General features: G+C 47.1%; 1 protein-coding gene across 10 annotated transcripts in view; it reads left to right on the forward strand.

The window, feature by feature from the left end:
* RIPOR1 (RHO family interacting cell polarization regulator 1) overlaps positions 1-15,721 on the forward strand; it is a 96,430-nt gene that overhangs the window by 68,462 nt on the left and 12,247 nt on the right. For 9 of the 10 annotated variants that reach the window (XM_033158862.1, XM_033158864.1, XM_033158861.1 and 6 more), the window contains exons 2-13: positions 1,836-1,962; positions 6,196-6,348; positions 7,145-7,223; positions 7,830-7,853; positions 9,860-9,913; positions 10,506-10,658; positions 10,769-10,832; positions 11,116-11,159; positions 11,371-11,496; positions 11,592-11,740; positions 12,135-12,264; positions 14,923-15,624. In XM_033158862.1, the coding sequence (XP_033014753.1) occupies positions 1,862-1,962; positions 6,196-6,348; positions 7,145-7,223; positions 7,830-7,853; positions 9,860-9,913; positions 10,506-10,658; positions 10,769-10,832; positions 11,116-11,159; positions 11,371-11,496; positions 11,592-11,740; positions 12,135-12,264; positions 14,923-15,624 (1,779 nt within the window). In that variant the 5' untranslated portion in view covers positions 1,836-1,861. Of the gene's footprint in view, positions 1-1,835; positions 1,963-3,814; positions 3,929-6,195; positions 6,349-7,144; positions 7,224-7,829; positions 7,854-9,859; positions 9,914-10,505; positions 10,659-10,768; positions 10,833-11,115; positions 11,160-11,370; positions 11,497-11,591; positions 11,741-12,134; positions 12,265-14,922; positions 15,625-15,721 lie in introns of those variants that run through there. The other variant, XM_033158865.1, reaches the window with a different exon arrangement.

Genomic DNA, 15,721 nt, shown 5'->3' on the forward strand with positions numbered 1-15,721 from the left:
GCCTCTTGTCCTCAACAAGCTATGAAATTGGATATTGTGGGCTCTCTGATCTTGGCAGATCTTGGTTTATATAAATATGCCAGTCCTTCAAGGTGTGACAAGACTGTGTGTTTTCTGCAGCACACACAGCTCACCCTCTGGAATCTGGCATAATTTGGGGTGCCACCTTTGGCTAAGAATTCGGTTTATAAATATTTAAATAAATGTGCAGGAAACAGGGTTGATTGGGGATTTCTAAAGGCTGTTGTGTACAGAAAATTGCCAGCTGGAGTGTGGGGCAGTTCTGTGTATTTCCTCCCCTGCCCCCCCCCAGTTGCTTTTCAGGCTCTTTCGCTAAGCAGCAAATGATTAACATATGTGAATAGGTAGGCTGGTAACATTTGTAATTGATTTACAAAGCTCCACTAAGAATCCCTAAGGTAAACAGTTGCAACAAGAGATGGGTTTCCTCTCAGGATTGGGGAACTTTGTTTAGCCTGAGGGCCACATTCCCCCATGGGTGAACTTCTGGGGGCCACATGCTGGTGGGGAAGGTTGGTGGAACAAAGGATGTGACTCTTACCTTTGTACAGCAAGTTTCATTTCAGCTACAAAAAAGCCAGAGGTTTCTACATATTCATCCCCAAGCACATGAAACACATCTCCATCCAGAATCCAGGCAAGCCAGAGGTATTATCACAATTCAAGTACACATTCCAGCCAGATAAATGCACTCAAGGGCATAGGGCATGCATGCCACTGTGCGGCTTGACAAGCCTAAGAGGCCATATTTGGCCCACAGGCCAGAGTTTCCTTACCTCTGCCTTAAAATCAAGCATGGCCCTTTTGTACAACTGTATTAGTTCTCCTGTAAACAGCAAGCGAGTGATCGTGAAGGAAGGACACTTAGACAGCCAATTCTGGAGAAACGGTTGCTTCCAGCACTTGGACAATAGGGCAACACCTTGGCTTTTGCCCTCAACTCTGTGTTTGATATGGGACAATGCCTCATCTCCTTGTCTGAAGGATCTAGAACAGAGGGAAGGCAGTCTTGTCTGTTTATTCCCATGGTAGATTCTTCGAGTGGGATAGCACTTGGGGGCAGGGATGGGGAACCTGTGGCCCTTCACATGTTGTTGGACTCCAGCTCCCATCAACCCCAGACAACATGGTCAGTGATGATGCGAGTTGTCCAGCAACATCTGGAGGCTTGCAGGTTCTTCAGCCCTGACTTGGGGGGAGGGCTTGGGGGTGTCACTTGACTCAGCAGCCATTGTGAATGAAGAAGTGGTATAGACAAGGTCCTGCTGCTTCCAAAAACAGTGGACCTACCTCCCAGTATATCACCCTCCACTGCACTAACCTGGTGTTGCTATACTTGGTGGAAGAGCAAGAGAACGTAGTGGATATCAGGCCTTAGCCGGTCATAATAAAATGATAACTATGTGTCTGACTTGATACAAGGCAGATTTGTGTGTTTTATATTCCAGGTTGTGTTTTAGCAAATGGAGGTTGAGGAATGAGCTACACAGAAGCCCTTTGCAAGGCAGCTGGGTTATAAGCCTCTCTTACTGGATCATAACTTTGATTCTTCTCTTCATTTTCTGAGATGTTGTAGCTCAGCTAAGTCTATTGTTTTTGTGTATCGTTGTGATTAGGGGTGTCGCTTTTTATAAACTTATGACTCAGTGGTTGTTTTGGTTACATTTAAAATGTGCTTTTCCCACCATCGTTCCACCTCCTGCAGCTTTGATTCCCTCCTCCCTCTCCTCTCCCTGTACATTGCTCCCTGACATGGTTCCTTTTGTTCCCCCACTCTTTGTCATTGATTCCATGCTCTTCTATTCTCTTCACAGGGCGTCCCTCCAGGTGGAGCTCGACGATGTCACTCTCAGTGCGGCCCCAGCGGCGCAGCCTGGTGGTCAGGATCAATAGGAGCCAATCGTTCGCTGGCGTCAATTCCACTCAGGACAAATCTTTCAGGTAGGCCCAGAAAAAGCTTCCTTGGTGGAAATGGGAGTTGGAGCATGCGGAGAACAAAGTGAATGGTGGTTTGTGATGCTTAAATGGCCAATTGCCTTCCCACCCCACCCAGGACTGAGAGTCATGCAGCTGTACATACATTTTAGTGTATTGTGCATAATGTATTTTGTTTCAGCTAGATATAGGGGAAGGGCTAGGTTAGAATATGCAAAATGATCCAGTCCCCTGGCAACTGGATGTCTTGCTCAGCCTCCCCTCAAATCTCCTGAGGCACTACTACTGACCACATGTTCTTAAGCTTCATTCCCATCAGGACATGAAATACTTAGTTTAAAAAAACAAAGCTGAAATGCACACAGCTTTGTTCATAAGGCAGGACATTACTTCAGCAAGAACAGTGGCTGGCTTCTTACTTTGCAGTAGCAGGTGTAAACGCTCACTGCCTTTGCTCTAGAGATGCTTCAGGAAGCACCCGTACCTATATGAATTGCCATAATTATTCCCTGTGTTATTTGTTTGTTTATTTAAGACATCTACATACCACTTAATTATTTGAATTTCTAAGTGGTATACATAAAAAAATCCACAGAAAATGGGACCATAAAAATTGGTCATAAAACTGAACACTACCTTAAAATACCTGCTGGAACAGGAAAGTCTTAGTCATGCAGTGGAGATTCAGCAAGAAGGTTGCATGTCCAATCCCAGCTGAAATAAAGTTCCACAGGTTGGGGCCCACTACATTGAATGCACAGCTTCTAGTAGTTACAAGCTATGTATCTGAGCCATTTCTGATGTTGAAGCTGTGCATCCCCACACTAAGAGGGAGGTATCATCAGGCTTTTGGAAATCCCAAGCTTTTCAGAAGTATAGTTTCTTTCACCATATAGTCAATCTATGGCCGTATCTGCTGTCTGGGTGGAGAGTGCTTCTTAGCATGTGAAAAGGTGGCAATTTCTGAAAGCTGGGCATGGCTCCGAAATGCACAAGGAACATCACCAGATAGAAGATGCTCGTCTCTGTAGATAGTCACCTTTCAGCCTGTTGGGTGGGGTGATGAGGTGTTGATATGCTTGCCCCATTTTAAGAATGCTTGAAAACAACTTGTGTATCTAGTGAATGCACTCCTAAGACAGTTCTGTGTTTCATTACCACTGGTTTAGAGCGGGAGCAGAATCCCTCGTGGGAGGAAGCAGTAGGATGCAATCTGACTTACAAGCCAGTCCATAACATAAACACAGAGACCACATTTTAGAAGGCCCTTTATTTCTTCCTGTAGGAACATTTGGCAAGTGGATAATTTTTTCCTTGGCGAACTTGAATATGTGAGGCTGGATTCTTGAAGTACTGACCAAAATGAACCAGGCTAGATGCAACAGAAGTTCCACTGCAGTAATTAAACAGAGGGAAGGCGGGCCTGCAAACAAGTGCCATCAGCCCACCATACTCAGTGCCCTTATTGCCCATGGGCAGTGCTAGAACATTTAGGTTTAGGTCAGGGTGAGGCAGAAGGTGCAGGAGTGTTAAAATCCATAACATCAGATTTATTTAATCACTTCCCCAGTAATTCTGTAAATTAGTATTTCAAATCAGCAAACATTTTTGCAGCATTGAATTGCTCCAGATATAACATTTCATGTTTCTGCTGGTGAGCTTGGAACATCTGTGAAGAAGCAGTACCTGTTGACTTAGCGACGGTTGCCATCTCAACCCAGAGACAGTTGACATTTGGAATCCTCATTTCTGTCAGTTGCTGTGTTTTGAAAGTTTAGAGCTGATATCAGAATTCCAGCTGTTGGAGTCATTTTGTGATTCTTACCTTTGAAGGGTGTGGAGTCTACAAAGTACCGTACTGATGCTTGTGAAGGATCATGGAAAAACCTAAGCCTTTGAAAAGAAGCTACACACTTTCTAGTACTTATAGAAGTAAGGTAGCAAGTTATTTCCATGAAAAACAGAGATCTAGGTAGGACTACCATGTTAGAGGCTTATTGGGTTGGTTGAAAGATAATATTACTTCATGTTGTACAGTACCAGTGCCTCCCAGTTGGCTTCAGTCTCCTGCTGTTCATCTCCTCGCCTGCCTCTGAGTCTTTCAAGAGTACCAGTCAGGAGCTGGTGTGAGACTTTAAGTGCCACAGGCAAAATTAGTATAAAAGCCAATGCTGGATCATGAAGCTGTTGGGCAAGAACCAATCCTCGGCCATTCTGCTTGGCTCTCTTTCACACCCCAGTTCCAATGAGCCATGTTCCTCCTGTTCTGGGGTTCTGGTTTTGTTTTGTTTTTGTTTTGTTTTGTTGGTCTCCTCTGAACTTCTTAATGAGTGCTGGTCATCAGCTGCTAGCATGCTGCTGCTTATGTCCAGGTTTACTGGGCTTTTCACCCACAACCTACTGTATCTGGGATTCTTTACTATTGTCCGATCTGTCCCTGGAAAAGACCATAGCTTACTGCTAGAAAGCATGCTTTGCATGCAGAACACCCCAGGTTCAATCCCTGCCATCCCCAGTTGGAGGGATAAAAGAGCAGGTGAGGTGGAAGCCTTAGACTGTGGAGAGCTGCCACAGATGAGGGTTGACAGTACCAGATTAAACACACTTACAGTCTGACATGCTACATCAGCTTCCTATGTTCCTTTGCTATCAACACTTGTCCATTCTTCCTTCTTACCTCTGTCAGGAGCAAAAATGTCATGAACGTGATAAGCATGTACTTTCCTACTCATTATCTGTTACTGCAGAAGACATGCTGTCATGGTCAGCTGTCTTAGGCTTCCTAACAGCAAGGCTTCTTTCCTAGTTCCAGTCCTCCATTTTTCAATCTCTCTCAAACACACATCTCCCAGCAAGATGCACAATTTCTAGATTTGGGACTATTCTTGCAGCACAAGAATGGGGAACTTGTGGGTGTCTGGCTGTTTATGGATTCCAGATCCCATCAGCCATGGCCAGAATAGTCTGTGGTCAGGAATGATGGAAGCTGTAGTCCAGCAACATATGGGTTGCTAAGGGTTCCCTGCTCCTGTTGTAGCAATAAAAGATTGACCAGGAACTCCCAAAATAGCATGGGATATTACTGTGGCAGCAAGAATTTGGAGCCTGAATAAAATAATCTATTCTAGGGGGTGCAGGGATCAATTTGACAGTAACAGCCATGCCCATTAAACTAGTCAGTGTTGCTTAGAATCAAATTTAGCACATGTTTGAGAGAAAACAGGGGTTCATTTTAGCTGGAAGAGAAAAGAAGAGGGAATGAAATTCAAGAGTCAGGAGTTCCTTGTGATTATTCAGTTATACACTAGGTCAGGATGGGGAGTCTTTAGCCTGTGGGCCAAATTTGTCCTGGCGCAGGTTCCAATTTGGCATGCACTATTTCTCTCAAACCATGACCTCCTTCCCCCACATCTGGCAACATATGTCATGTTAGGTATGGGGCAGCTGTGCAACCAACTTCCCCATGCAGAACTCCATCATGCAGGTGATCCCTGCAAAAAGCAGGCTTGAAGTTGTTGCCCATCAGCTGATCAACCCTCCTAATCAGTGGCGCTTCAGAGAATTTGCAAGCCCTGTGTGGTGTTTTGAAGTCCTGATGATTGGACAGTTGGGGCACCCTGCTCACCTGTCAGATGTGGCCTGCTAGGATGGGGCAAATAAGGATCTGGCCCACTGGACAGATCAAGTTCCTTACCTGTATACTAGGGTACACGGAATACTTGAGTGACTCTACCAAAACAGTCTAAGTTGTGACAATACTCAGGCTTGTGCACTACTCTTTGGGTAAGGAGCATCTTCCTTAGGGTGGCATTTGTGAAGTGCTGCATACTGTTCCCCACTGCACATATACTTTAAAGGGTTTAGAAGTGCACTTCCAAATGGCACTGTGCAGAGTTGCTGGTGCTCTGTGCCCCCCCCTTTGTTCCTGGTAGTCCATATTACAATAGGGGATCTGGTTCATGCAGTCCGAGTGACCCACTTTCAGGGTATGAAGCGTGGGAAAATGTTCTTTACTGTGGGTTGGTTTTTGAGCATTTTCTGTGCTTTCAGCATTCGCTCTAAGCAGCAAGTTAGTGTGGAAAGCTTCCTCCTTGAGTGTGTATTTTTGTGATAGGTGCTCTGCACTGTGAGTCAAAGCTCTCCCCCACACATGTACACTCACTCCATTGTTTTAAGTGTCAGCCCGGCTCCACGATGTCATGCTTTGCTTGAGGATTTTTATTTATTTTATTTTTTAAGGAATTTCCCTGCCTTCAGCACCCCAACGGTCTCCAGGAAGTCTGGCTCCAGGGTCAGTAGGATGTTTTCAATGTCCCACAAATCCCCTCCACCCAAGGTGCCCCAGCCGGAGCGACTCGATGAAGTGTACGAAGCACTGAAGAAGGGACTGACGTGAGTGGTGCTGCTCCCAGAAGTCCCACCCTCTTAACCTTATGGCTTGGGGTGGAGGTGCCTGTTTCATTGAAAATTGTTTAATGCCATCTTTCTATTACATGTTGATGTTTGAGGCTCCCTAGAATGAATGCTGAAATGCAAACTCGCTAGCAGTACAAACCCAACAGTGGTAGATAGAACCCAGATCTCAAAGGGGTGGAGTGCCAGCTGCCCAGTGATCGTAACAAACACTAACCATAATCATAACTAACATGCGTACGCCCCAGCCTTTGCCAGCCCAGTGCCCTCCAGATGTTTTGGACTACAACTCCCATCAGCCCCAACCAACCAACTTTCTCAGGCGCCTCCCACCTGTCAAAACTGGCCTGTGGAGGGTGGGATAGTTCTTTGCCCCACCTCCCCTCTATACACATACAGTATAATATTTCTTCCGGCACAACAATGCGCTACGTGCCTGCATATTCCCTCTCCCCACCAACTCTCCACAATGTATGTTTGAGTCGGTGAGGGTACATGCAGGCAAGTAGCACAGTATGTTTGCTTAAACCTTAGTCTATACCAGTAGCCTTCTCAGTGAAGCTGGTGAAATGAAAGCTCTGCTGGACACAGCCGAACTGGGTACAGCCTGCTGGGAATCTGGAAGCAAGGATAAGGATTCTGTTTGGGTCCTTGCTGCCAAGGATAACATCCTGTAGAAGTTGGAAGGAGTGGCCGGGATGCTGCCTCCCCATATCTCTTCACTTAAAGGGGAAGAATCCTACTGCTTCTGCTTACCCCGTTTCTCCCCTAACAGTGCTTATCTGGAAGTGCACCAGCTGGAGCTGGAGAAGCTGAGCATCCAAATCCGCGAGTCCAAGAGGAATTCTCGATTGGTGAGTGGAGGGTTGGTACCAACTAAAAGCATTCCTGCCCTCAGTGTATGCACTTCATTCTCCCCAGAGTACAGGACTGGCAATAGTAGAGAGACTGTGACAGGTCAGGGAGGGGAGGGAGCCTTCTGATACTGTGTGTTTTGGAACCTTCGCCCTTTCACTCAGCAATGGCTCCTGCCATGTTCATAGCTTCCCAGCAGTTCTGATCCTGAGGGTGCTTCCCTAGAGCTATGGGGCAGACGATAGTTCTTGGGACACATATACATGCTTTTTGGGAACAGTTGGTGATGGCCACCAACTTGAAAATGGGGTTAGACAACTTCATCAGAGAGAAGGGTATCAGTAGCAACTGATTTGTGATGAATGGATTTTATCTCCCAATATGGGATGCAGTGTGCTACTGAGTACAACTTGTTGGTGATCGTAAGCAGGAGAAGGACACTGCATTCATGTTCTGCTTGTGGCATTACCATAGGCTGGCCACTGTGGGAAAGTGGATGTTGGACTAAGTAGGCCTTTGGTCTAATCCAGGAGGGCTGTGTATTTAGCATTCATTTTTTTCTGACCTCTGCCTAACCTTCACCTTCTCCTTGTTTTCTCCTCTAGGGCTTTCTGTATGATCTTGATAAGGTAAGGCATGCTGTGAAGGAAATTGTGCTTGCCATGGATTGTGGGTGGGGGAGGGCTTGTCAACCCATTGAGTTCTGTATCCCTTGGATGCAAGACATTGAAGCTTCTGGGCCTTGGGTTGCATCTCTTATCCTTGCCTTTGCTAGCACAGAAACTCAAGTTGCTTGACTTCAGTGATGCTTCTCTTCTGCTGCTGCCTCTGCTGCTTTCCTTCAGATGTCACTTCCTGAATCCTTTGTTTGGTTGGCCAATTGCCTTAAGAGCCAAACTAGATGTGAGGCAGGAGTTCTGCATCTCTTTTAACTGGTGATTCTCTTTAATTTAAAAGCAGCCTCGGAGGTCATAATCAAAAGCAGAAGAGGGACTGCTTAATCCTGCATTTCTGATCTCTTCAGCTGCTTTCTCACATGCAGGGGAAGATACACTGGGGATGGGGGAAGAAGCTTGGGGAGGTCCGTTTTGAGCATTATACAATGGCTATAGACTAAAGAGTCAAGCAGTTTCTCCTGCACCCTGCTGCCCTTCCTTTGCTTAGGCTGGCAGCCTTTGAGATTGTTTTTGGTTTATAGTGGAGCAGATGATAACTTCCCCACCCTGGAGGGGGTGGAAAGTGGTTCCAAGACAGGTATTGCTACTTTCATATCAAAAGAGTAGGATCTTCAACAAAAGAGTGGATGTAAACACCCTATCCTGCTCTTTTGCGTCTAATAAACAGTTCTTGCAAGACTTTGCATTGTTTCAAAAACATGCAAAACCTGTTTGGTGAGACATGAAGTGAATAAAAGAAATACCATTAAGTAAATACCTTGCAAAATCTCTCTTGAGCCAGTTCCAACTCTCTTATAAAAACTATTTGCCTATCTCCAGCCTGAGGTTAGTATGTGGATTAACTGCAGCAGTAACTTCTGGTTGTGGGGCCAGGAGAACATTTTTTTTAAAAAAAATCAAGGGGGCAGATTTTTCAGCTTTAACTCAGGCATGCCTTGGTTGAAGCTGCTCCTTTCCAAGAAGTTTCCTGAAGGCAACTGAAGGCAAAAAAAAAAAAGATTTCTTTTAAAAAATGGATTCCTTTGCTAGAGACATAACAAACAGGGGTAACTAATTTATCTTTTAAATAGATAATGAAATCTCAAAATAGTAATGATAATGTCAAAATAATGAAGTTTCAAAGTTAGTTTCTAATCTCTTTTCTTACCAGTGCTTAACATCAAGGAAACCAGTATATTTGCTAAATGTGGTGACTGGGATGGAAACAGCCTCATTACAACTTACATGCATCCTGCACTCTGCCCCAAGCAACAAAAAGCACAGGAAATGAGCTTTCTCTTTGGGGGTCAGCTTTGCCTGGTGAAAGGATGCTGCATTTGGGCAGGTAGAGGAGGGCAGATGTGTGGTTCTGAAATTTTGAGTTAGAAAAACGAGAGAAGAAATTAGCACTTCCAGGCCTCTCTTTTATTTACAGTCTGCTGACCTGAACTTCTCTTTTCATGGGCATATCTGATATGATGTAGTGATGGCCTCTAATTTGATGGATTTTTAAAAAAGAAAAGGAGTTGCATGTTTTTAAAAGTAGGAAGGAAGCATTGAAAGTGGGAGCAAACCAACCAGCTTTTTGCTTGGTGCCTAAAAGAAAGCAACTTTGCCAGTTTCTCCTACCCCTGCCTTTCAACCGTAAATGACTTCCTCTTGCCCATAAAACAGCAGCCAGATGGAAGGACCCTGGCCAGTTGCCCAGTGATTAATCTGAGCTAGGCTATATGTGCCTAGCTTTAAATATTGTTCTTTTACCTATGAAGATACATATCAGGAACTTTTTGCTCTAAAATAGATCAGCAAAGGAATCAGTTTAGCCTGTAAGCACCAATGCTGCTATCTATTGCAAATGGAAAGACCCCAATCCTTTCATGGGCAAGCTGGGAACGTATAGGATTTCTGGGACCTTGCACTACTTCGTCAGTCGGATTTCCAATTCCTGTCTAATGAGATTTCCTTTTATTGTCTCACAGCAAGTCAAGTCTATTGAGCGGTTTCTGCGCCGTCTGGAGTTTCACGCTAGCAAGGTACCAGCTGCTTCTCAGCTTGTAAAACAGAATTTCTGCACTGAGAAAAGCTGAACTCTGTTACCTTTGAATATTATGCAGTTTATTTGTATATATTTGCTCATTTTGTATAGTCTCGCTGTGAGGCAGATAGCTATGTAGAGGTCTGACGTTCCAAGCAAAGGAGTCTGTTGTGTTCCATAGAACACTTCATGTCTGCAGTGTGCAAACTGTGGCCCTCTAGGTTTTGCTGGGTCCCAGCTCCCATCATTCCTGACCTTCACTCATGCTAGCTGGGCCTGATGGGAGTCCAGTAACAGTGGGAATGCCACAGGTTCCCCACCTTTGCTTTATGGTGGGAGCAGAGGAGGATTTAGGGAAGCGTGGCTGGTTCGGTCACACTGGGCGCAGAGCCTCAGGGGCAGCTACAACTTGGATGTTGAATGGAAGACGGGAGGTGGGGGACATACCAAATTTTGGGTTCGCACAGGGTGCCACTGAAATTTGAGAGCCTATTGAATGCTTCTGCTGATCTGGGTTCGTGGCAACCAAACTTTCTGCCAAGCATCCCCTACAGCCCCTCATCCTAGCTCTGTGGTTTACTTCCTAACAGATAGATGAGCTTTACGAGGCCTACTGCATCCAGCGGCGGCTTCGGGATGGAGCCCACAACATGGTCAAGGCCTACACAGCCGGTTCACCTGGCAGCAAGGAGGCACGCGAGAGCTTGGCTGAAGCTAGCAAGGGCTACAAAGAGTACACAGAGGTGAGTCAAGATGGCCTGGTACTGAGGGAGGAGGGAGGAAATGGAGGAATGGGGACCAGGCTTTGTGTTGGCGGCATTAATGGGCAGTTGTTTGTTTTCTCCCCCTCCAGAATATGTGTCTGTTGGAGAGTGAACTAGAGAGTCAGTTGGGAGAGTTCCACATCAAGATGAAAGGTACAGAAGGGCAAACAATATGTCATATACAAAGGGATGTCTGGTGGCCATTTTGTAACTTGAAAAGCAGATTTGGGAGGGTATAACCCTGAGTGGGTGGGAGGGTTAACCCTTTTTCTTGCCTGCGGATGTTTTACTCCAGATCCCATATATGAAATTCTACCTGCAAGTTTACCTCCTAAACATGTATCTGCACCCTATCCCACACCTCTTGTCATTTATGTGGATCAGCAAAATTGTGGGGTCATGATGGAGGCATTGACACTTTTTTCCTCTCTTGCAGGATTGGCTGGCTTTGCTAGGCTCTGTGCTGGAGACCAATATGAGGTTTGTGAGTTAGAGATGGGCTCAGAACATGTGGAGAGGGGAGGGGCTTGGGTCCTGGAAACGAGATGAACTGGAGTTGACCAAACAGCTTGTTGGAGGGGAATCTGGTTCCCCAGCACTGATTGCAGTAGCTCTTGTCCAGCTCTAATGGGGTGCACACCTTGTTTCATGTCCATCCAGTTGACCTGAACTCTCTTATTCCTTGTGGCAGATCTTCATGAGATACGGGCGCCAGCGGTGGAAGCTGCGGGGCCGCATTGAGGCAAACAGCAAGCAAGTGTGGGACAGTGAGGAGATCATCTTCCTGCCCCTCATTACAGAGTTCCTGTCCATCAAGGTATCTGGTGCCACTCTGGGCAGCTGGCCCCTGTCACAGGAAAGACAATTCATTTCCTAGGCTTACTGGGCCTCAACTCTCCCTTCTCCTCCCAGGTAACAGAGCTGAAGAGCTTGGCCAGTCATGTGGTGGTGGGGAACGTCTCTTGTGAAACCAAGGACCTGTTTGCAGCTCTGCCCCAGGTCGTGGCAGTAGATATCAATGACCTGGGCACCATCAAGCTGAGCCTGGAGGTTAATTGGAAGTGAGTTATTCTCTTGAGGCTTGTTGAGTTTCTCTGTTGGGGAGCTATGTTAGAAATGCTCTTGGGTTATTGCGAGGAAGGTTGTGATCTTACAGAACCTGAAGGGAAGGGGCCTGATAAGTGAGGGAACTGGGACCATGGTACTATAGATCCTCCTTCCCCAGCTTAGTGCCCTCCAGGTGTTTTGAACTACAACTCCCAACAGCCCATGGCAAGTATAGTGTGCTGACTGGGACCAATGGGATCTGTGGTCCAAAACTTCTGGAAGGCTGCTCTGGGTGGTGACTCCCCAAGAGGATTTAATAATGTGTGACCCTCCCTTTCTCTTCTTACATCAGTGTACAGGAGGGGTGGTTCACTTTTCTCTCTGAGCACTCTGCTTTCTTTTCACCAGCCCCTTTGACAAAGAGGACCAACCATCATCTGCTAGCACTGTGACAAAGACATCGACAGTCAACAAGAGATTTTCCACGTACAACCAGAGCCCACCTGATACACCCTCTATGCGTGAACAGGCTTTTTATGTGAGTGCAAAGGAAAAACCCAGAAGGGAATCATACTCCCACTCCTGGTCCTAGTGGGAGAACTGTAGCTTTCCTAAGTCCCACCAACTGAGTTTGTGGCTGAGATGTGGCTAAAAATCAGCAGTCTCCTGGATCACAGCTCAAACTTTTAGCCACAGTGCTATATGGGAGAAGTGGAGGGGGTCAATACTTGTTCTCAGTCCAAGAAACCATAGTTTATCAAGTCAAGACTTTTGCATCTGAACCAGGCCTCTGTCTTGAGCTGAAGAAGTTGAGGAAATTAGTACAGGAAAGGAGAGGACAACATCTGGTTGATAGGGGAAATGTCAGATTATTATTATTTTTTAAATGCATTTATATCCCAGCATTTCCTCCAAGGAGCTCAAGGTGGTGTGCATCATTATCTCCCTCCTCATTTAATCCCAACAAGAACCCTGTGAGGCAGGTTAGGCTGAGAGGCAGTGATCTGCCCAAGGTCACCCAGCGAGCATCGTGGCTGAGCAGGGATTGGAACCCAGGTCTTTCAGGTACCAGTCTGAGACTCTAACCAGTATCCCACATCGGCAGATCAATTAGTTATGGAAACCAGAGTGGTCCTGATTGCCAGGGAGAAGCACCAGCAGATTGTCTGTAAGGCGAGTGAGTCTTACGTTGTAATGGAGCTAAGCCCTTGGTGCTGACCGTTGCCTCTTTCTCTGCTCAAGAGCCTGCCACGGGAGGCTACCCACAAGCACAGGTGGGCCTTGTTGGACATCTTCCGCGAGACTTTCCTAGAGAGGCTGCCGCGGAGCTGCTCATGCAGCGACGTCTCCTCAGTGCAGCTCGGCACACAGGCACCTCGGGGCTGTGTAAGTGCTGGCCCCTGTAGCTTAGCCTAGTCACCTGATGTAGATGTAGCTGTGCTCTGTCTCCCGTGTGCTAGTCTGTGGTTCGTATTTCAAGGCCTGAATCAGAGCTGTGAATAAGGCAAGTGGATTCACTGCAGAATCTTGCCCGTCCCTCTGCCGCTTTGCAGTAGTGAGCAGTGGACTTCCCCTGTCTTCCCAGATTGTGGTGTTTTGTGGCGATCGTGTGCTTACATGCTGCTGCCCCTGAAGGCAGGGTGCAGATCATACAGGCTTTTGTCTCCTGCTTTTTGTAGTTGTAGATTTCTTCCTCACACTGGTTTGCCTTCTGTAATATACTAGCCTTCTTTGTGCAGCCAATATTCACCATATGGCTGCCTTCTGGTGGATTTGGTGGCTGAGGGAGAGCTGCCTCCCTGTAGGCCAGGACTTGAGGAAACTGTGACCTTCCAGATGATGATGATGAACTCCAACTCCCATCATCCCCAGCCAACATGGCAAATGGTAAATTATGATGGGAGTTGAACATTTGAAGGACGACAGGTTTCCCCTCCCTGCCCTAGGCTTCCCAAGATGACTTGGGGATGTGTGTGTGTGTGTGTGTGTGTGTGGATGGGTGGGCTGTAGCTCAGTGGTAACTCAGATGCTTTGCCCAGAGAATGTACCAGGTTCAATTCCTTGCAGCTCCATGTACAGCTGGGAATGTCCCTTATCCCTGGCAAGATGCTACCAGTCAGTGTAGACAGTACCAAGCTAGATAGACTAGTGGTCTGACTCAGCATGGTGTAATTTGTGGTATTTCCAAACTGGAGCAGGTATCTCAAGAAAGGAGGGAACGTAACCTTCAGGGAATTGTGCTAATCGTCTGGGGTGCTAACTGAAGTAAACAGTGATTTCCTCCTTGTCTGCCACGAGGATTAGCAGAGAATTGGCATATAATTTGTCATGTGATTTGTGACATGTGGCTCAGTGCTGGGACCTGGCAAACAAACAAATCACTCATGTGTCTCATCTTGGCTGCAATCCCTGCCCTTATCCATGGGTGGTGGATGTATGGAGGAGTGGTGGAAGCTATGAAAAGAAGCACAAAGGGCTTTGAATAAAAAGGGTTGGGCTGGAGGGCTGGAAGCCAATATCCCTCCAAGCAGCCTGTGGTGTTTTCTAGTACATTAGAGAATGGTTTGGGGCTGAAATGTTTCTCAGGTGCCTTGCCATCTTGTCGAGGGCACCTTGAGTTGTCACAGCGAAGCAAGAACAGGACAACCAGGAATGATGGCCCTCCTGGCCAGCTCTGGATCCAACCCCACTTACAAGAGAGGTTGATTTAACTGCCCACAAGTAGCTGGGCTGCTGCTCTGGAGTCTTGTCTCCAAGACTGTTGAGACTTGAAGCAGACTGCTTTTGTCTGGAAGAGATGCAGTATCACACATCCTGGGCAAGCTGTCTTCTCCAGTGGGGAGCCGAGCCGCAAAATGATGACCAACATTTTGCACTTCCTGCTCCTACCAAAGTTTCAGTCTCTCTGATATCATCTTTCCACCCAAAGGGCACAATCTCCCAAGTGTCTGTTGCTGGCCAAGTGAGGAGAGTGGGAGCTCAGTTGCAGCCTGGTATAACAATGGAGCTTATCATGAGGGTCAAGGGGTACAAATAAGGAAACTTCAGTGAGCCTGAAGAGTAAAGGAGTGGGGTGTGTGGAAGGAAGTGATGGTGTTATGCAGGAGTGTAGGCGGTGACAGATGTTTGCATGCTTGCACACATGCACTATGCTCAGTGCATCCCTCGTGTCTCATCTATGCTGCATTCTTTCCAGAACATGTTGCGGCAGCAGGAGGAGCTTGAGAACGGGGCAGCCTGGTCCATCTCTTCAGAGTCTTCGGATGATTCCTCTAGCCCACAGCTGTCTGGAAGTGCCCGCCATACACTGCCCAGGCCGATTGTGCAACCTGCAGTACAGGCAACTCCGCCCGCCATAGAAATTGCCTTTACACAACCTGAGGACAAAGAGCCACTAGCCGTTCGCGAGGAGGTGGCTGTGGCTAACGGACACGTGCCCTATGCTCGGACTCTTAGCCAGATCAGCGAGGCCAGTGTGGACCTGCCAGTGGCAGAGGACAAGGAGTGCACTGTCCCCAGAGACTCTAGTCCCAGGGACCTGCCTCCCCTGGAAACGAACTCCTTGCCCCAAAGTGCAGGCTCAGTGCTGGACACTCAGATCACAGAGGCTGGAGAACAGGAGGTTGAGCCTGATGGGGCCACTCCCACTGTAGAAGGGAGTGAGGACACAGCCTCCCAAGCCCAAGAGGTTGAACAGCCCAAGCTTTCATTGAGCCTGCCGCTCCCAAAGGAGCTTCAACCAGTGGGACTCATGGAGCCACCAAAGCCCAAGCCTGTGGACTGTGGGCTGGAGGAGGCCATCAACTCACTGGCCTCTGCTCTCGATGACTACCGAGGCCAGTTCCTTGAGCTACAGACCTTGGAGCAGGAGCTCAAGCACCTAGAGGAGATTCTCTTGGTGAGTGAGAGGGGGTAAAGAAGACCATGGCTGGGGGAAGGACAGCATCCCTGGATCTGTGTATATTTAGAGCTGAAATAAAATGTTTTATCCAAAC

The sequence above is a fragment of the Lacerta agilis genome, chromosome 8 (genome assembly GCF_009819535.1).
Source record: "Lacerta agilis isolate rLacAgi1 chromosome 8, rLacAgi1.pri, whole genome shotgun sequence".
NCBI classification, from domain to species: Eukaryota; Metazoa; Chordata; class Lepidosauria; order Squamata; family Lacertidae; genus Lacerta; species Lacerta agilis.